This window comes from Apis cerana, linkage group LG4, assembly GCF_029169275.1.
Source record: "Apis cerana isolate GH-2021 linkage group LG4, AcerK_1.0, whole genome shotgun sequence".
NCBI classification, from domain to species: domain Eukaryota; kingdom Metazoa; phylum Arthropoda; class Insecta; order Hymenoptera; family Apidae; genus Apis; species Apis cerana.
This window is the reverse complement of record NC_083855.1, coordinates 7,473,691-7,494,912: the sequence shown is the minus strand read 5'-3', so window position 1 is coordinate 7,494,912 and position 21,222 is coordinate 7,473,691. Positions and strand designations below refer to the sequence as shown.

The following is a 21,222-nucleotide window of genomic DNA, read 5'->3' as shown; positions in this document are numbered from 1 at the left end:
AAAATTAAAATGTTATCCGCGTATCCAAAAATATCAAAATTAAAATTATTAAGATTTGCATTAATTCTACACAAAATTGCTAAAAACAATTCTAACATTTCTTAATAAAAGTTTTAACCATTTTTACAATTTCATAATAATTTCAATCTCTGGATATTTAATGTTATCTCTTGTTCTTTTCGAATGTTTTTTCATTCCAACACCTCCTTTTTTTTATACTTTAAAAACCACGAAAATACGTGCTCCGTCACAGTCATGTAATCATAACTTGACATGTTAATTATTTCACACTCTCGCGTATATTCATTTGCGAGGATATATTCGTCCCGACCTTTTTATTGCAAACAGACCCGCGAAACGAAATATTTATGAACATTTTTATGTAACTAGACGACGCGAGATTCGTTTGCAAATTTAAAAAAGAGAGGATGAGGGAGGGGGAAAGAGGAACTTAATTTTATTTATCATAATGGTCATTCCATTTTCACGCACGGTTCATGCAACCGTTTAATACAATCCACGATAAAATTGCGACTTGATCGCCAACGAGAATATTTCCATTTAAATCGGATCGAGCCATACAATATCGTCCAAATCTCCATTAATACCTTTGTTACGAGCTCGTGTCCGTTATTTTTGACTTTCTTCCGTTGTTATTTCGTTCCTCGAGAATTGGATTTCCATTTATGGGGAATCCACGGTTCTATAAATGCACGGTACACATGGATTGTTTAAAAAATCGAAACGCGCCGTATATTTTTCGGATAATTCTTCTGGAAGCTTCTAGGTATCCATGTCTATTCCAGCTACTCCTATATTCTCATAAATATTATTGGGATCGTTGTTTGTTTGTCGATGGCATGACAAAAAATTGTATCGAGGAGATTTTTAGGAAATTTGGAACAACTATTTCAGAAGAGCTCGTATTGGAATTTATTGCTTATCCAATAATTCTTTTCGTTTTAATCCGATTTTAAGGGACACGGACTTCGAACATTGTCCCGTATTTGGAAAAAAGAAATTGAGATTTCTACTTTTATATCCTCTCTAATTCTTGTACAATAGCGATGACCGGCAGTTTCTTCCGAAAATTTCTAAAATTCGATATTGTATTAGATATACTAACATACGAGCAAACTTTAATCCAATTCGATTTCAATATTTCACAATTTTTATATCTATATCTCATCATACGTTCACAGCAAAACAATGATAGATCATAAAAAGTAATAAAAATTACAAAAATAACTTTTCATCAATTGCTGATATTATATTTCGAGCCAGAGGATTTTCAAATAATCGATGAATACACATTGGAACAATCGAGGAGTCTATTATATTTTCTTACGGAAGCACGATCTTTTCATTTCTTTTCAGGATTTCATCGCGAAAAAAGGAAGATGGCGGTCGAAAGAAGTTGTCCTCCCTCCAGGAAGTAATATCGTGAAAGATTGACAGGAAGTCGCGCGATATGTATTTCTTCTCCCTTCTCTCCCACTTTTCTGTTTCATCTTTTTCTTTTTATCTTTATTTTTATTCTGCCTTTTCTCGCGGAAACGCAATTGTTACGCGCAAAGCACGATTCGATTATTTCACCGGTGTTATTCGGAGGATCGGAATGCGGATGTTGCTGCTTTTTCTACGCTTTGGATTAAATTCGCGTTATACTCGATTTTTTTTTCTTGGACTTTTTTTATTTTTCGTCGAATTTCGTTTCATCTTTTCGATCGAAACGAAACAGTTCTTCCCTTTTTTCCTAGCGTAGCGTTTTACGTGGCATTTTTTGTTCCATTTCGTTGCATTAATAAATTTGGAATCGATTGTAGTTCAATTGTAAAGGGTTTGAAAACTCTTGAAACTCTTCGTACGACAAATAAAAAGAGTATTTTTATTAAAATAAATTACGATGTAATAATACGAAACATTTTGATGTGGATGATATAAAAATTAAAGATTTTTACTTCGTGTTGGAAGTTCTTTTTTTGGCATTTCCTTTTAATAAAAAGAGTTTCTTTTTTTATGAAGTTTTCTATGAAATTTTTGCGAGGGAATGTACGTATGTATATAAAATTTCAAAATGAAGTTTTAGCATTTCATATAAAATTCTTTTTACATTTAGTCTTTCAGTCCAGTCTTTCATTCAGATTTTTGATTTAATTCTTTTTCAAAGTTAGAAAATATGAACGAAGTGAAATACATCGTACAAAATAAACTAATTAATTCCAAAATTAAACGTGCATTTTTAATTATGCTAGATTAAATCATACTCATCTTTTTTTATTATATTCTTCCATGCATGTTTATTCTTAATAGAATTTCTCAAATAAATGACACAAAATTTTAAATTGCTAGGTAAATTTACGATGCAACAACGATAAATCGATAAACACGATCAAATTATTTATATAATTTAGTTCTCAAAATATATTTTAAATGAGCAATAATAAGAAAAAAAATATATATATACATTCCGAATACAAAATTAAATATTTCTTCTTCCTTCACAGAGCTTCGTTGCCAATTATAATCCAAGATTTTTCGAAAAATACGATATGGAATGAAGAGACAAATCCCAATTAAAAATCGCAATATGCAGCACTGAATCCCAGCACGCTTTCTAATTAACCCGATGTCCGGTGTACGTTTCAATCGAACAAGGCGCGAAACAGTGACGCAAAAATTCAATTAGAGCGGCGCGATCCACCATCCATCTCGTTTCTTTTTTTCACCGCCTCCGAAAAATCTCCCGCTCGAATACGTTCTCCGTTTTCGTATCTCGTTTCAACGAAAACTCGATTCACGGCGATTCGTCATGGTTAACGCCGGTCACCGCGGCGCCATGCTCGATTTACGAGGATTACACACCCCTGATTGCAATGTACGATCCCCTAGAAGAGGGCGAGAAGCAATTTCGACGTGTTACGTATTTTGCGATTGGACCTCGTAGTCGATTCAGTTTCGACGAAACAGATTCATCATAAAAATGTCCTCAGCCAGATCGTCCATCATTTCCTCTCTGGTGTCTTTTAATTCAACGCATCGCTTTTTCTTCGTCGATCGATTTTATCGACGAGTGATTGATTGTTTTCTCTTGATTCTTTTTACGATGACGTAAATCGTAGAATCGTAGATTTTCGTGTTATTTTGAAAATTTGTGTTCGAGACTAATTGTCGATTTCAAGAAGATTGTGAAATTTATTTTCTTATTTGTTATATATTTTTAGAAAAGTTGTAGCATGTTTAATGTAATTTCGTAGATTTCGTAAAGTGTTTGTTTAGAAGAAAATATTTTGGAAAAATAATTGTATTATTTTATCAAGTAATTTACTGTTCGAAGGGGTTTAAACTTGTTGTTTTATATTTAAATTATACTTATAACATGCGACTTACCGTTTTCTTCAGACGAGATATCGGTGATATGTTCAAACCAGCGATGATCGCCATCAGGGAGTTGAAATTGCCGATGTTGAAGCACTCACGGGCTGTTTCGATCCAATACTCAATCACTCGGACTCGTTGTTTCTTTTTTGGATGCTGGAAACCGAGAAGCGATAATTCTTTTTCTTTTTTTTTTCAATTGCTTCTCTTGTATCAATATTTGTATGAATACTTATAAATAACTGAACCTGAACTTGTTCGACTTACCTTGCATACTTCAGTCGCGACGAAATAGCTCAGTCTGTTGAACCATTGGATGTACGATTCGAGATTGCGCGTTTTCTTCATGTCCTTAAACGATGTTTCCAGATGAGGGGATTCCTATTTGTTGAATAAATTCACATTAAATCCATCCATAAATTTGACATAAAATTTTTGATTGAAATTCTTTTGATTCCAATTTCAAAATTGAATTAAAGCAAATTTCACCTTATCGTATCGAGTCTGTAGACAAAATTTATCAATCTACATCTTCGAAGCTCAGAAAAAAGCAAGAAACGTATATCGAGTACGTGACAGGAATAAAAAAACATAAACACACACATATAAAATACAAACCTTGGCGAAAGCTTGGACAAATTCTTCGGGGCCGATGTACGAGAGCCTCTCGAGTTCCACGTGAGTCAATTGCTGGGCGAGGACCGTGGCCGATGGGCACAGCTCGGTGATGTCCACCTGAAAAACACGGTTGACAGTTCCATTCGGCTCCAAGTGTCGAAGAAATCGCGCTACCACCTCTCAATTGAGTGGGAGTATTGCGAGCGATGAAAGGGAGGAGGGCGGGCGTGGATTCGCTGGATGGAATTCACGAAGACAAAAAGCGGAAACGGGCGGAAGCCACACACGCGCCCCTTTCCTCCTTTCCTTTCCAATTTTCCTGCTGCCGCCTGCTGCCCGGACAAATTCAACCGAGTTCTTATCTTCGTCGGGGACGCGGTTTCCAAGTGGTTTCCGGCCGACCGACGTCGCGACGCTCTGCTCTCAACCGCCCCCTCCCCCTCCTCGATAAAGATCCGTCGTAGGGGTGAGCCTTGAGTGTCGTTTCAAAGCGTTATGTCTCCGCCAACGATTCAGAGGGGACGGTCTCGATGCCGTTTCTGCACGACTCTCGTGTTGGTCGCCGAGCGATTGACCACCAAGTTTATATTGGGCTGTTGTACGTGGGTTTGATGTTTAGCAGAGGGTATTAATTTAAGTTTCTCGAAACGATACGATCGTAATGATTCGGAGTTATATTACGGGAAAGAACGGAGGTTATTGTCTTTTGCGTTGGATATTATTGGGGATAATTTTTAGATCGTGGACTGTTAAATGCTTTACGTCGCCTGTCTGGATATTATCTCGTGGATTTAGGGTCGTGTAAGGAGAGGGGAGGGGGGTTAACGGTTGTACATCAGTTGTAAATTCGTTTTATTGCTTACGAGTTTTATATTATAAAGGGAGATAGCAATGTAGGAAATTTTGGTGGAAAAAATGTTTCTATTTCGTTAGATACACGTTTTAGAAATTTTTAATATTCGTTATGATTAAGAAATAGTTTATATATCTAAGAATTATTTGACAAATATAACGAGATATAAATTGAATTATTTAAGACAGTTCCTGAAACTATTTCTTTAAAAATTAATCAAAATTTTGATCCAAGAGTCATCTTTCAATCGAAATAAATTACGATGATTGGTTGCTGGTTAAACTCATCGAAACGGGAGAAATTAAACGAGAAAAACATGGAGCATCGTATTTTTCCATTCCACGTTCGAAATCATTGTAATTATTTATGCTCGTCATCGCAACGATTTTAGAATAAGTCCCGCGGATGTTTCAATTTCGAATCGAACGTATATATCCACCTCTAAAATTTGTATTCTCTCTCAACTTCGAAATAGCGATCTGCAAACACTGACCCATATCACTGCTCGAAAAACGACTCGATTTCGTCGTCTCGTCTATTATTCATCCCTTCATTGGGACTCCCCTATTTCATTTGTTTTCCTTCTCGATTGAATTTCGCGCCCTCTTACCCCGTGTTTCGATGATGATTGGAGCTCGATTAAACGACGAAAATCGATGGAAAATTGGATTTTTTTTTTTTAACACGTCAAGGAATCATAATAGAAATATATTGCTTTAGAAAATTTTTTCTATCGAACAGATGTATTATTTGAGCGGTAATTTTTTCTTTCTTTCTTTTGTATTTAATAAAAAGAATTTATGTTACAAATAATAAAAGCGTTCGGGTAAATGTGTACGAGTTTGAACTAATTTTTATATTAAAAGAAATAAAGTAATTTGTTAAATAAAGTAATAACGAATAAAAAATAAAACGAATAAAAGTTTAAAAATTATTTTTCATTCATATATTTTATCTAAAACCGCGATTGTAATTAAATGTTATGATATTCATCGTGTAAATGGAATAGGAATTATTCTTTCATGAAATTTTGACAAATTTTTCAGCGAGCGCATTAGGGAATTACAGCAGTTAAAAATGACGATTAACGCGGTCGGATTGCGTAAAAGTAATTGCTCGTGCTACTATAATTAGCCGACTGTTATTCACGTTTCAGCGAAATATATGGAAATTGCTGGCAATTGCAATTCGTGGTAACAATCAAATAATTACAAAATGAAAATTCTTCGACTGCGTTCCTTTCACGTCGTCCTAATTTTCATAATAATTTCGATTATTTTACCAGCGAATTTTCAATATTTTTCAATATTTCCTCTTTTTACTCACTAATTTATTTTTTATTCTATATAATTTTTCCAACAAAATTTATAATCTCAATTCTATACCTATACCATTTCCACAAAATTGTTCTCTTGTTGTAATAAGTTCATTTACTGCCCCAATGACCTCCTCATCATTTCTAAAGGTTCTTCCGCTCGAAGAGTTTTGAAGAAAGATCTGATAAGATAAAAATCGAAGAGAAGAGAATATCATAGATAACTTAAGAACATTCAATTTCCACATTTTTTTTTATATTTTTCTTTTATTATTGATCACAGAATTCTTTTTAATAATCATTAACCCCTATAAAATGTAAGATATAAAAAATAAGATATATAATACAATATTCTCGTGTAAAATTTTAAAATACAAATTTTATTATATAAAAAAAAATCATCGTAAAAGATCAATTACTATATTAAGATTCACATCTCTATCCTATCCATATTTCCTATCTATCACAATCAAACTATTAAATTATTAAATTTATAAAATTGTTATAAGCGATGAATATCATATACGTATGCAAGAATAATTTTTCAATCTTTAAGTCTCTTTAATCGTGATAATAGATAGAATTTGAAGAATCACCCATTCCTTTCACGTGTTGATGAAACACGTCATACCCTTTTCTCTCGACGCGACTCAAGAGCAAAGACCATCGAGTTTGAACGGGATCAGCGAACCGTGAAGTGATTCGATTATGGGGCGAAACGATGGCCTCCGTTTCTTCGAATTAGATCGTCGATCGAATTATGAAGCGAGCGGGGGTTGGCCGATATGACAGGGAGGAAACGAGGCTGACAGCATTCGTTCTAACTGCCCGCGGCAAACGTTTTGATTTATGCGAAAATTCTCCCCCCAATTTCCTTTCCGATAAAAAGACGAGACCAACGACGCGTGAATCTTCGCGCCGGCAAACAATTGACGATTATTTATGCGTTGAGGAATTGATAACGCTTCCGATGATCGGAAAATAGAATGGAAATCGGGTTGATAGATAGTTATTTTAAGCTCATAAATATGCATTTTCATTTTTTTCTTTTTTTTTTTTTTTGATATACAGTTTTGATAGTTTAGGAAAATACGGTGAATGTTTTAAGATTGATAGATAACAGCAGTCGCGCCAGCAAATATATTTCGAAAGATATATATATAAAATAGGAAGTATGGAACGTATAATTTTTTATCAAGAATAGAATATCAGAATAAATATATAATTTTTACAAAATTTTTCTTTTCAAGGATGAAATAGAATCAAGAAGCTCAGTAAGAAAATTTAGTTGGTTCGAATTAATAAAAAAAAAATTGCAATGAAGAAAAACAACATACAAAGAAATATTAAAGACGAGTATAGTAAGTTTCCGTTGGAATTAGCAGTGATGCTAGATGGCGAAATTAAAAACGATACGCTTCGCGGTTTCTCGTTATACGGGGTTGCAAAAATTTTTAAAGAAATTGAAAGCTTTTAGCGTCCATATAAATGAAATTTATTCGTAGCGATGCATCACATTCTCGTAAAAGCACAAAGTTAAAAAATAATAAAGATAGAATTAAAAATTTTTTATCAATATATTCTAATTACGATAGAAATTATGTATTTTTTAAATATTTATTTTATACTTTAAAAGTAGAAGAAATTTTAATAAAAAAAATTTTTAAACAATAAATTTAATGATAAGATATAAAAATGATATAAAAAAACAAAAATTTAAGAAGTAGAAAAATTTCGAAATTAAATGCACAAGATAATTTAATTTTAAGAAGTAATGCAAACTTAGCCATACAAATATGTATGGCTATCGTATTTATTCGATTATTTCTTTCTCTTTTTTTTTCTTTTTTAAATATTAACAGATGTATGCGCAAAATCTAATAATAAAATCTTCTCACCAAGGAATAGAACATAATCCCATAATTACTATTCTACCTATACACAAGCAAAATTTCCTCAAGTTTGAAATTGCTCGAGTTTGGCTAGCGATAATGTTTGTTGTGTTCAAAGAAACATCGAGGAAGACATTGCGCAATTCTCTAGAGAATCGAAATGTGCAACCAAATACAACACATCCCTAGATACTGCCATAGTTTCTTATATCTGATAATTAATAATGGCTTCGAAACGGCTACGTATTTCAAATTAATATCAGTGCTGTAATTTCATCCAATTCTCGTTTCTTGAAGTATCACTGAAGTTGATTAACAACTTTATATTTGAAACGTGGAAATTTTAAGCGCAGATTTTGGCCAATTTAATCGATTTAAATTAAGAAAAAAATCATCCTCGATTCTTTATTCTCTCTCTTACATATAAAATATATATAAAAGATTTTTTGAAAAAATTCTATTTATATTTTAATATGAGTTTAGACTGTTGTACAATATTCTTTTATAGCAGTTCAAATTACGAATAACAATTAAGATAAAAATTTAGTAATCTTTTAATCTTTTGGACAAATAAACAACAATTTAATTGAAAAACATTGTGAATCATTCAAAAATGAATTGTCAAAAGGATCCAGAATATTAATACAACTCATAAAATTCAAAAATTCATCACATTTTAATACAAAAAATTGCAACATATCGGGACTTTAATAAAACAAAAAAAAAAAAAAAATACAATTATCTAACATACCGTAATTCTCTTATCATACTATAACTATAAACTTTATGAACTTCATAAAACCAACTATACCAAATTATTCAAGATGATTATTACATTCATAATACGAAATTCGTTCCAGAATATATAATTAACAATAATAATAATAACAATAATAATAATCGATTGGCGCACAATTATATAAAACGAGTAGTGACACGGTTCGATCATTTAAAAGCAGCCATTAAATACGGGTCGAGTATTCAAGGGGTTGTAACGGAGTTAATACGGATTTTAACGCGTATTATCGTTATCAATTAAAATCCCGTTATCTACGATAACAACGTTAACACGCGCATTTAAATACAACCCGATAGCAAGCGAGAAACTGCGTTTCGAAGGCCTTTGTGTTTGTCCCTTGCCTCTGCCAACCTTCCACTCCCTCATTACGCGGAAGAAAACGTAATTAAAAGCTTTGTCCCCTACGCGAAAAGCAGAAAGACGGAATTTTCCGGTTATTTTACCAGTTTCCACTTGTCCCACGCGCAAAGATGTAACGTTTTTGTTAATAATTCCTTGGAAGAAATGATATTTTATTCACTTGGAGGAATATTAATGTTCCATTGTTTGGAAGATTTGATGAAAAAAATGATTTTGATTTTTATTTTGATTTTTTCAATATCTTTATTCTATTAATTATCGATATTTTCTTCTTCTACAAAGAATTTGGAATTTGATAATGACTTTTAAATTGTATATAGATGTTATAGAGGATCAATATTGATATTTTACATTGAATTTTTTGTTGTGAGAGAATTTCTTAAAATTCTTGAATGCTCTCTGAATTATAGTATATGAGAACAAGTATACATAAGTGAGGTAATAATAAAATTTATTGAGATATTTTTCTATTGTAATACTTTATTCTTCTAACAGAAGTTAATGAGAAAAAATTGCAGTTATTTGATTTTTTTTATTTTAATTTAAATCAAACATTAAGAAAAGATTATTAATATTTTTTTTTTTTTTATAAGTCATCAAGAGAATATTGCTCGCATGATACCAGAGAATATTTCTTGCATCATCTAAAAAACCAACGTTAAAACTAACTCGTACGAATTTGAAAGCATGAGATATTTTTGTTCGGTTGGAAAAAAATATTTCTTCATAAAGTTTTAAAAAAATCTTTCTCGTTAAAAAAAAAAATTCGTGTAGAAATACGATACGGAAAGTGACGCACGAGAATTTCTGTAAATTTATGAATATAGAGTTTGAGTTTATAAAACTTTTACAATTATACGAAAATGACAGATTTATGTATCTAAGATTTGACCAAGTGGAAAAGTTATACAAATCGCGAAATATGGAAAATGTATAATGTTTTCTATACAAAATGTGTATAGTTGTGAAAATTTTGTGAAGATTCCGCTATCAAGAGAGAATTGTAAATTTTATGAAACAAACGGCAAATTTTAGAAAAAAATAAAAAGAGAAATACGAAAATTTTAATCATTTTCTTACTTTTCATAATCTATGAAAAATGTATACGAATATCGTATCTATTTCTTTTTAATTTCGTTCTGTTCACATTCTGCAGTTTAAAATAATTTGTAAACAGAAGTTATAAAATATTGCTTTCATTAAAAACGAATTGTCCATTATCTCGTTAACATAAAGGGGAATAACAAATATATTCATTATCAATTTTTTTTATTCTCCCCTTTTATATTTTTTTTTACATTGCATAAATTAAATTTTTCATTACAATTTTAATTTAAAACAATTACAACTTTTATTTTATTCTATTTATTCTATTTAAAATTTAAATCTTCACTTTAATCATGTCTTATTATCATTTATTTATTCTTCATTTTCAAGAGCTAAAAATTATTCGCTGAAATGAAAATCTCTTCCCATATAAAACTCAAATACATTTTCGAATTAAACTTGTTTTTTTTTTCGTATAAATTTTTTTCTCTTTCCATTTTTTATTTTTCTCTGAAATAGGATGAAAAATATAAATTATAAAAGAAATTGAATGTTTCGAACCGATAAAAATCATTCTATACAGAGAGAAGGTTATAAAATCTGTGTCGTATGGAATCGCAAGTCGCGATTTTTCTTTCTTTAAATGTCGAAGCAAGAACTGAACTTTTCCAGCGAGCAAACGCGACAAAATAACTTGATTGCCGAAGCCTGATGACGTTTGATCGAAACATTCTCTCTTCGAAAAAAAAAAAGAAAAAATTGAACTTATACCATTGGACTTTCTTGTTTCCAAAATATATACGAAAATGATTAATTTAGAGTACGCAACTTAATATAAGATGTATAAAAATATATCTTATATTAAATAAAAATCCAAAGTAATAGTAATTTTTTTTTCCTTAATTTTAAACGGAAATTTTAGAAAGAAAGTTGAAAATTATTTATTTTCGAAATAAGGCAAATGGCTTATATCAAGGTATAACATATTCTTCGAGAGAATGATAAAATATACTTTTTCCAAAATGCTGATTATGCAAGAGGTTAAAATATTTAACTTGAATAGATTAAAGAAAACTCGATACTACTTTTCCTCTTATCTTACATCGCATTAAAGATAGGAACTAAAACTTCTTCACTTCTGTTAATATTCCTCTTCTCCCTTATCCTTACCTACCTCCCTTATAATCCTCTTAAAATTTCCTTCCACTAAATAACGAAATAGAAGCTGCAGCTCTGCCTGGGCAATATTAAATTCTTGTTACTTTTAAGGGAGAGATGTGCAGAACCTTGTATGTAAATTAATTTCCTCAACCACGCGGTTAAAATTGCTCCTAGATATTACATTCATTATAAATATTTGCACGGGAAACACCAACGTTCCATTCCAGTTTCGCAAGATCTCTTAATCTCAGGCTTATCTGTGAAATCATTGCACTCTTCGCTTCCATTAAGTGGATTTTTTTTTATACACGTTAAGTAAAAGGAGTGTAACATAAATTTGAGATGTTTATTAATTATTTGATTAGTTTTTTTTTAAGGAAAAAAATATCTAATCAACGGGAAAGATTTTACTTTGGAAAAAAATAAAAATTTTATTCTCGAACATTTATCATTCTATTAAGTTAAAGAGAAAGTTGAGGGTACACTTGCCTCCAAATATTTCTCAAAAATTCAATATAGTAGTCTGCAAGTTATTAAATTGTCTCATAAACAACTATAGGAACCAGCTATGATCGTGTTCCAGCAATGTAGCGAGCATAAGAAATCTCTACGACATGAAAGATCTCATAAATTCCTCATGAATTCCTCCTAAATACCTTCTAAATACCTCCTACATTCCTTCTTGATTATTAACTTACATCAGGATCGCCTTGCCAGTCGTCCAAACAAGATAATCGGTATCCCTGTCATGAGTGATAGAAAGTATTCAACATAATTTTATTTTAATATATGCTCTACATACTTTGTACGCAAAATTTATACTCTCGTTATATTAAACTATAATCAAACATTTCCTGCTTTTGAAAGAAAGAATTTTCTAAAAAATCTCTCATTGAAAAGAGATTTTATTAATTTTTCTTCATTTCAATATTCAATTATTCAGCTATTAAATTATTCTACGATTGAATGTCTTCGATCATCGATTTAAAAAAAAAAAAATGATTGGAATAAGTGACAAAATCCAGCAATTGTTAGTCGAGAATCAAATACTCGGTCGATATTGATACAAAGAGCGATTCATATCGAAAAGCTGAAAAAGTCAAGGCATGAAATCGCGTTCGCGATCCACCAGCTTCCACGTTCGAAACTTTTCTGACAACGGTGAGTTGCAGAGGAAGAGGAAGAAGAAGAAGAAGAAGAAGAAGAAGAAGAAGAAGAAGGAAGAGAAGAAAAACGACGAAGCACCACGGCCGGATGAAAAAGAGATTAAGGGCGTATTATTGGTTTCGCGAGTTACGGCTCGTTTCTTGAGAAAGTTGAAGCGAAGCTGTCGTCGCGAGGACGAGTTCAAAAAGCGCGGCAAACTTCCACTTTAATAAGCCTGAGCTTTCTAAGAGTTCGACCCCCCTGCCGTTTCCTTATTTATTTCTTTTTTTTTCTTCCTTTTTCTCTCCTCTCTTCTCTCTATATTTTTATTGCACTCCTACGACTTCTCGCATTTTCGATGCAATTCTATATAAATATAAACTTTCGAAGATATCGGGTTATGCAAATATACAGTGTATAGCGGTCTATGAGAAGGAATAAAAGATGAAGGAATATAATACTTTACGAATTATAAGAATGAAATTTTAGAAGAAAATTAAAAAATGTATAAGAATGAATTCCATATGTAAAGATTTTATGAAATTTCGGACGAACAATGAGAAGAGCTATAAGAGTATAAAAGTTTAATAAAAAAAAAATGTGAAATTTGATACGTCTAAGATTTTTTTCATTTAATATAAAAGAAAATTTAAACGTGAAAATCGTACATGAGAATGAAAATTTTTTTAATAAAGATTCTAAATTATTCCGCGTTATCCGTGTTATTATTTGAATGTATCTGAACTTTAATATTTATCTATTATGCATTTCATGATTGTACACATTTTCATATTTCTTATGAAATAGGGATGCAAGAGATAAAAGATTCATTCCATGTAATATTCATTTTTATTCTAGAAAATTGCATTCATATTAATTTTTCAATACATATAAAATAAACGTATCCGCTTGGAAGTATCCATGGTAATAATAGTTCCATGGAATGAAAGAGGGAACGGGAGGGGGATGGTTATTTGGAAGGAGTATTAAAGTTGTTGGTTAAAGATGCATCTTTTAACAATTTCCGGAAACTTTGATGGGCAATGGGGCAATTTCATCCGCGTTTAGATGAGGATGTTATTTATTATGCCGCAGGAAATTTATCTTCCTTTGATCATAAAGAACGCCACTATATTCGTTTGTCCGTAATAAGATATGCGTTTAATGCCACGTAGTTGATGAAAGATTGTCGATATTAGAAGGGAACGATAATTTACTGTTATCGAATCAGTTACTTAGTAATCGACTCGACGAATAGGATTTAATATCAAGAAGAAATTTAATCGAGAGATTTATCTCGGTAAAAAATACTTTCCGAATTTATCGATATTCTCGATTCTGTTTCCGAGTAAACAATTCAAATTAATATTGAAATCAAACTGAATTCTCTGGAAAAATTAGTCAATCAATTATATCAATTATACCCATATATCCTATTCTAAAAATTAAAATTCACCTTCTCCATCCATCAAAGAATCACATCTCCCTTTATCTTTTGCACATCCCATAACCCCAAATTAAAAATACTCCAAACTAAAAATACTTCATATAACATTTCACGAATTGATGCAATATATTTATCTCCAACTTACAACATATCCTATTCCAAATCATCAATATCACGTGGGGCATTAATCGAGAATTGAGACGTATTCCGGATACATAGAATATTCGTACAGCGGTCAGGTGTATCCCCGGAAATCTCCTGTTTCCAGAACGGAAGCGGCAACGAAACAATAGGTGTTGGACGCGCGTAATTTCTCGCGATCATCATCGATGAAGCACGCGGCGGTCTGCGCCCTTCCACCTGCGCAATTCCACCACCTGATTAGCCACCGCGCGTAGCACGATACTCGGCCATATTTAACTAACTAATGCAGTTGCAAATTAGCTATTAGTAGGTGTTGCACACGCTGGCGGATAGGCGGATAGCGTAATCAAATTAAACGGAATAGTTACTGTCTCCAGTCGGGATGGGGAGGGAAGTACGTAACCCTGTTAGCCTAACTGCGCAAAGTGCGCGCGGATACGACGCCTGTGTACACGTTTGCGGGACCGCGTGCGCGTGCAAGGGGGCGAGAGAGCGCGTGCATTAGCGGGTGTAACACGGGTATAAACAGGGATGATGCATAGGGTGAAATCACCGCGGATCCCTCGGGGACGTTATCGGTGTCGGGGAAAATATTGAAAACGCGTGTCGAGGAGGAGGGGGAGGAACCGTGGCCTGGAAAATCGAGTTCCGACGGAGAATCGGTCGATAGCTTCGGAGAAAGGAAGCTATTTTTAGTAGAATTTCTCGGTGGGGAAAATGAGCCGCTTCTTTTTTCTTTTCGCCGTTGCAGCGAGTCGTGAAAATTTCTTTAACCGTGTCCCTTTTTGGAATTGTAAAATTTGGAAGTTTGAATGATTTTTGTCAATGACAAGTGGGTGGATTTCGAGGAAACTTTTGGGAGGTGGCCAAAGTTAAAAGATACATCGGGCGAAAAGTTTCTATATCGTTATCAATATCGATGTTCGTTAATTTAATCGAAGTTAAAGTAGTGTATATGTAATATATGTAATATATGTAATATGTAATATAATATAATGTAATATAATAGCTATTTTAGAAATTCAAGGTTTAACCGGAATTTCGAGAGGATGGCCCGGATTGTTTGTGGGAAACGCCTTATGCAAACATTTGCACACGATTGGGTAAACCGTAACAGATGTGTGTTGCCTGCGATGCAAATGGCAGAAGTGCGTTCGTATCGATATAAACACAAAGGACATGGTCGAGCCATTTAAACGGAAACAAGGACCTTGTGTTACCGAGAATGGAATTGGTACACGAAACGAACAGAAGGCGGGCCAAGCAAGTACTGTAGACAGAATATTATCGGTTCATTATACCACAAATTCTCGATGGTTAAATAGTCGAATTCATGATTTAGATAATTGGATCTTGTACAAATATACGTATATGAATTTACTGTAGTCCGTTTAATAGATATATTACGGTATAAAAATTTCTATCGATGCGGTAAAATAAATTATAAAATGCAGATTATTTACGTTTTTTTCTTTTAAGAAAGAAAGTTTTCTAGTAGTTTTCAATTTCTTGAATTAATTTCAACTATTCGTCCCTCATCCTCCCTTATCTATTTATAACAAGTGATTTTTGATTAAAAACAAAAAAAATTAACTTTCTTCGTTTCCTTCATCCCGAATTAGAATTTATCAAAGTTACGATCAAACCGGAACTTTTTCAAAACTTTCCAATCTCAAGTTAAATTTCGCACTTATCCTCAAAATAAATCGTTAAATCTCCAGGAATCTTGGAATCAAATCGAATTAATCGCGATTAATCGATATTAATTACAATAAATTCTACGATCTTTTACTAATCTTTTAAATTGAAAATCTATATCGAAACTTAAGACTTAATACGAAAGATTTGTGATCTCTCAAGAAAAGACATATCCACTAATCAAAAAAGATCACTCGATATTACCTAACAAAATAATCAACGATAAGAAACCTCAGAGAGAATCATCGCAACATACTCGGTATCGATAATTCTATAATTATAATTCTGCAATTAAAATTATTACCCTTTCGAAATCCTTCCATGTACGTTTCAATTCCAAACTGGCGCAACGTTATTCAATCCGATTCTACATATTTATTATACGAACCTGGGCGAGTTGCTCCGTCGTTGCCTCGGTCGCCAGCCTGGCCAGACCCTCCTCGTACCTCTCGAGGGCCGTCAGTCTGAGGAGCAAGTTTTGCAGCAATGCCGAAACTTCCTGCCTGGCCGCAGCGTCGACCGCAGCAACCTTCTGCGTGATGGACCTGACGTGGCTCATCACCCTCTCGTCCCGGAAGTCGTACGGGAATGTTTCCGTCCATTCGGCGAGCAGTTGCACCAGTCGCGGCACGAAACGTTGCAGACGTTCCTGGAAAAACAGTTTCCAAACCTGCGCATCCTCTTTTCTTTCATTTTTTATTATTTTCTACGCGTTTGCGAGAAGAAACAGGTTTTGGAGGAGAGGAGATTGGAATCAGAGGGAGAGAGAGAAAGAGAATAAAATACTTGAGAATTTTTGGTATTTGGATCTTCAAGGGTCTAATAAAAGTGGATATATGGGTATAAGTTTCGTGAAACGTATCCTTTGGAATTTTTCGAAACTTTTGAGGGATTGAAAAGGGAGAATTTGAACGAAATGAATGTTTGAGAATTTTTGGTAATTGGATTTCTCGAAGGGTTTAACCAAGTGGAGGGGATAGAAAGGAAAGCGAGGAAATTTTTACGAAACGAATCTTTTCGGATTTTTCAAAATTTTCTCGGAGGATTAAAGAATAGGATTAATTTAAGATTTCGAAGGGAATCTTTTCTTTATAATCAAAATTTCCTAAAACGTAACTCTTTAAAGAAGTGAAAAATGGAAAGGATAGGATTCATTAGAGAGTACAAAGGAATAGCTATAAAATAGTTATGAAAAAAAAGTTTTTTTCAGAAATAAATCAGAATTTCGAAAACGTAATATAATTATATTATTCAAATGAAATAAATTAAAATCGCAATTACAAAAATGTCCATAGAGAAACGCGTTACGAATTCCAATTATCAGACATTCCAACCCCCGACAAAAATCAAGCGAGAAAAGAAAAGAAAAAAATATGTATATACGCATATAAAATCAGAGAGGATATTGCCAGATAAAGAAACAACAAATCGGGAAAGGAAAAATCGTGGAAGTGGAAATTCATTTGCCAGGGAGACATTTCTGGCCTGGATACGCGTGCTCATTATTACAACACGGAACGAGAGCGGGCGTGCCAGGCTGATTCTCCGAGGGGGTGAATGCGAAAAGGGGGTCGAGTCTGCCTCGAGACGATGAAACGATAATGCACGCGGTGGCCGTAAAGTGCACGCCTGGAAGGCTCTCGTTGGGCTTTTGTGGAGGACGAGGAGGGTGGAGGAGGATTCGTGAGGCCTCACCTTGCCACCCTCTCCATTCAGGTTTTGCTGATGCTCGCAGAGGGCGCAGACCTCGCCCAGAAGCTCGTGCGGCTTGATGAAGAGCCTGGCGCTCAGCAAAAAGGCGAAGAGGTAAGCTCGATCGGGATAATATTCCTCGGTGGGCACCATATGCTGCACCAGGGCTTCCAACGAGCCCGACACCAGATTCCCGTCCCGATATACCAAGGCCTGAAAATGAAACACCGGTCTGGTTAATTGTCCATGATTATTCATTAAAGGGGATATATTCGTGGATTTACCTGGTTGCGAGAAGGAAGAACGGTGAATGGTTTGGAATGTCGAACGTAATCGAGATGTTGGCTAAAAGGAGAAGGGATTGGAAAGTAGTTGTGATCGATAAGTAGTGAGAAGTATTGAACGTGGAAGTTACGTGTAATTATTTTGAAATGAATAGGAGAAAGGTGGTTAAAGGTGGGAAAGTGGTAAGTAAAGTTTGTGAGATATATTGGATGGGGATTTGTTTCGATTGTAATTCGTTTTGAAGTGAGAATTGTAAATTGGGAGGATATTAAAATTATTTAAAGGAGATGACAATCTTAAAGAGGGATTATAAGTAATCGTGATTGATGTTAGAAAGAAAATTTTTGGATTAAGAAAATGTAATTTCATGGTAAATTATACGAGAATGAAAATATTTAACCAAAGTAAGAACTATTCGAATCGATGTATTTTTAGAGCTTATATATATGTATATTTGTTGGTTTTATAAAAGTTTGATGTTCTTGCAGTTTTGAACTAGTTTGACCAAGTAGTTTATATTCATAAAAGAGAAATGATCCGGAAACCGCATTTCTATAATTTTGAAAGAAATACATCATACAGTGCTTTAAAAATATCGTCGAAGAATTCCCTCGTTTTTCTTTTCGAATAATTTCGAATCGTTTATTTGCTTCAAAAGTTTTTATCAAAATTTTTTATAAAATAGCTATGTAAATACAATTCGATATGATCCGTATTGTTGGATTAATAGAAATTTGATAACGAATGCATACATCGATATTTTAATCTCGCAAACAGATTTGACAAAGGATTCGATATATTTTTTCCAAAGTAAATAAAAGAATCGAAGATTAACGAGAATCAACCGATTAGAGCGAGGTGATGTTGCAAAACTTTCACGTGATCAGCAGATTTAAAGTTCTTTCGGGATTCCTGCCAAACTCGAATGTTGTGAAAGATTAATCCTCTGGAGTCCAGATATACAACATTTTAACTTTTTGTTTGTTATAAAGTAAACAAAAACCAATAATACTTGAAAGAACGAAAGAAAAAAATAATTACAATTCTTACGAAGATATTTAATAATTTAATAAAAAAAATCAATTTTTTTTTACTTAATAATTCAATTGATAATTGAATCAAGATCAATTAGAGAAATACATATTACAGTTTGCCTTTCTTGTTTAATAATTAACACAAAGTAACACGCTTTGATGAACGAGTAACAAATTGTCAAACGACAATTTGTATCACACGTTAATTCTTGGCCGGCCGATATTTAACGACAGATTAATACGTTATCAGCAAACATATTAATTAACGTAACGTCGTCGTCGCGCGATTAAATATGCTGATGCATAAAGCCGGATCTGATTGCACAGGAAATACGGCAGTCGGTCGATAATGTCGTTAAACCGATATTTAACGGATGGGATGGGATTTAAATTCGTTTGAATCACAGAGAGGGATCCATGAAACTGATTTCGTGCCACTCGTTATCGGCCGCTAAGCGCGATATAATAATCGTTGAAATTTTACAGGCTCGCGAACTTCAACGTAGCAAAAACGTATTCCATATTTTATAGATCGCATAAATATATCTCACTTTGCGATATTCGATATGAAATAGAAATGTAATAACGAGTGAAATTCCAATTCGAATTCCAATTCTCGAAAATCAATCTGGCAATTTCTAGAATTTCTTTTTTTTTTTTTTCATTAATCCTCTTCAATGGATTTTTCGTTTCTACTGCGTTTATGAATTTTATTGAATGGCCAATAAGAGCCAAATTGATCACTCTACTTTGAAAGAATAAGAATTCGTTGATCGACTCGCAAAACGAAATTTATTTCAACTTTGTTAATTTTGAAAATCTTATTATAATACATGCATTTATGTATTTTCTTACGTAATTTAAATTTCTTGTCGATTTTCTTATCCCTATATTCGTCATTTATTTTGTTTTTTATAAAAAAATATTTTCTCGAGTGAAATTATCAAGTTCGACGTAAACGAAAATAAAATATGTTTCCGTGAAGCTATTTTAACGCTAGCAATGCTTTAACAGATTAGAATAACGGGAGAGAAACTCTTGCAAGTTGGTACGTGTGCGAAATCAGAAATTCGTTTCGGTCGGAGACAGAGTCGAATGCCTCGAGCTTTTCACTCGGCCCTGTAACAAAGTTTCTACCCGTGTAAATCTGCGAGCCATTAAAGTTGCGACGGTCGGCTAGGTAAGCCCGGCCCCGGATTCAAATGGCTTAAACTTATCGTGGGCTAATACAGTATTGACGGGGCGGAATTCCTCGGCTCGTAAACTTGCCATCGGAACGGGGGAGGGAGAGGGGGTGGAGAAGGGAGAGTCTGGTTTGGAAGAAAAACTTGCTGTTCCCGTTTTCGAAATTTGCGCCTTCGGTGAAGTTTTAGACCGTCGATTCGTCGAATGCAAATGAGCCTGGAAGCCATGGAAGTGAGATCTTGCAAAGTTTTTTACTGATTCTCGTTTGGATAATTGCATAGTTGATCGAAATGACAAACGGAAGAAACTATGAAAATAGGATTATTCTTTATTCTTTATTCGAGAATGCAAAGACTCGAAGGATTTATATATAATTATAATTATAGTCCATATTTTTTCCTGGAATCGAGTATTATTCTTTCTTTAGAAATTATATCTGTCAAATTGGAATAGGTCAGTGAAATGACAAGAACGAAGGTGGTAAAGGATTAAAAATTGTTATTTCGCTTTACATTCCCTCATCAAAAGGAATTTTAAAGAGGATCCACCATCTTAAGAGTTAAATGTTGTTCGAAGTTTTCTTAATTTTAATAGGATTTTAAGATAAATTACGATTTCAATGGTAGTACATCTAAATTTAAAAAATTCTTCGAAATGAAATAAATCTCTACTTGATCGATTCTGTACTACTTATTAAAATTTCACCAAGGCTTCGCACGATCAATTTAATCTCCCTATAAACATTAATTCAATTAATTTTTCCATCAACAATTCATCCTACTTGAACAATTACACTTCCTTCTTTCTCTGATCGTTCAATGCAACGACGAATATCATACACTGCTAACCAAGGAGAATCCCGTTTTTTTCGAGGGTTGACAATTGCGAGGCGCGTTTAATCGGGAGGGGAAAAAAATCATGGAAAGAAATCCGCGAGATCGTGGGGCCCTTCCGTTTTAGCTAAACTTTTGTCGTCGCCGTAACAATCGCGGCCATTCCGGAATCTGGCGTCGTTCCTGTCCAAAAAAAAAAGAAAAAAAAAGGAAAATAAAACGGAGACGAAGAAGAAAGGCGAGAAGGGAACACCAAGGGACGGAGAAAACGCTCGGTCCACCCGTTATAAAACATTCCAACGTCACCAGGCTATCCGAGCTTCCACGGGCCGAGG

The 21,222-nt window shown here is 33.5% G+C and overlaps 1 protein-coding gene across 3 annotated transcripts in view; it reads right to left on the bottom strand.

Annotated features, from left to right (window-relative positions):
• The window catches only part of LOC107995622 (mediator of RNA polymerase II transcription subunit 12), a 464,763-nt gene that overhangs the window by 16,974 nt on the left and 426,567 nt on the right, over nucleotides 1–21,222 (bottom strand). For all 3 annotated transcript variants that reach the window (XM_062073896.1, XM_017053239.3, XM_062073897.1), the window contains 5 exons: nucleotides 17,554–17,763; nucleotides 16,247–16,507; nucleotides 3,997–4,113; nucleotides 3,646–3,759; nucleotides 3,391–3,534 (listed from right to left, as the gene is read on the bottom strand). In XM_062073896.1, the coding sequence (XP_061929880.1) occupies nucleotides 3,391–3,534; nucleotides 3,646–3,759; nucleotides 3,997–4,113; nucleotides 16,247–16,507; nucleotides 17,554–17,763 (846 nt within the window). The remainder of the gene's footprint in view (nucleotides 1–3,390; nucleotides 3,535–3,645; nucleotides 3,760–3,996; nucleotides 4,114–16,246; nucleotides 16,508–17,553; nucleotides 17,764–21,222) is intronic.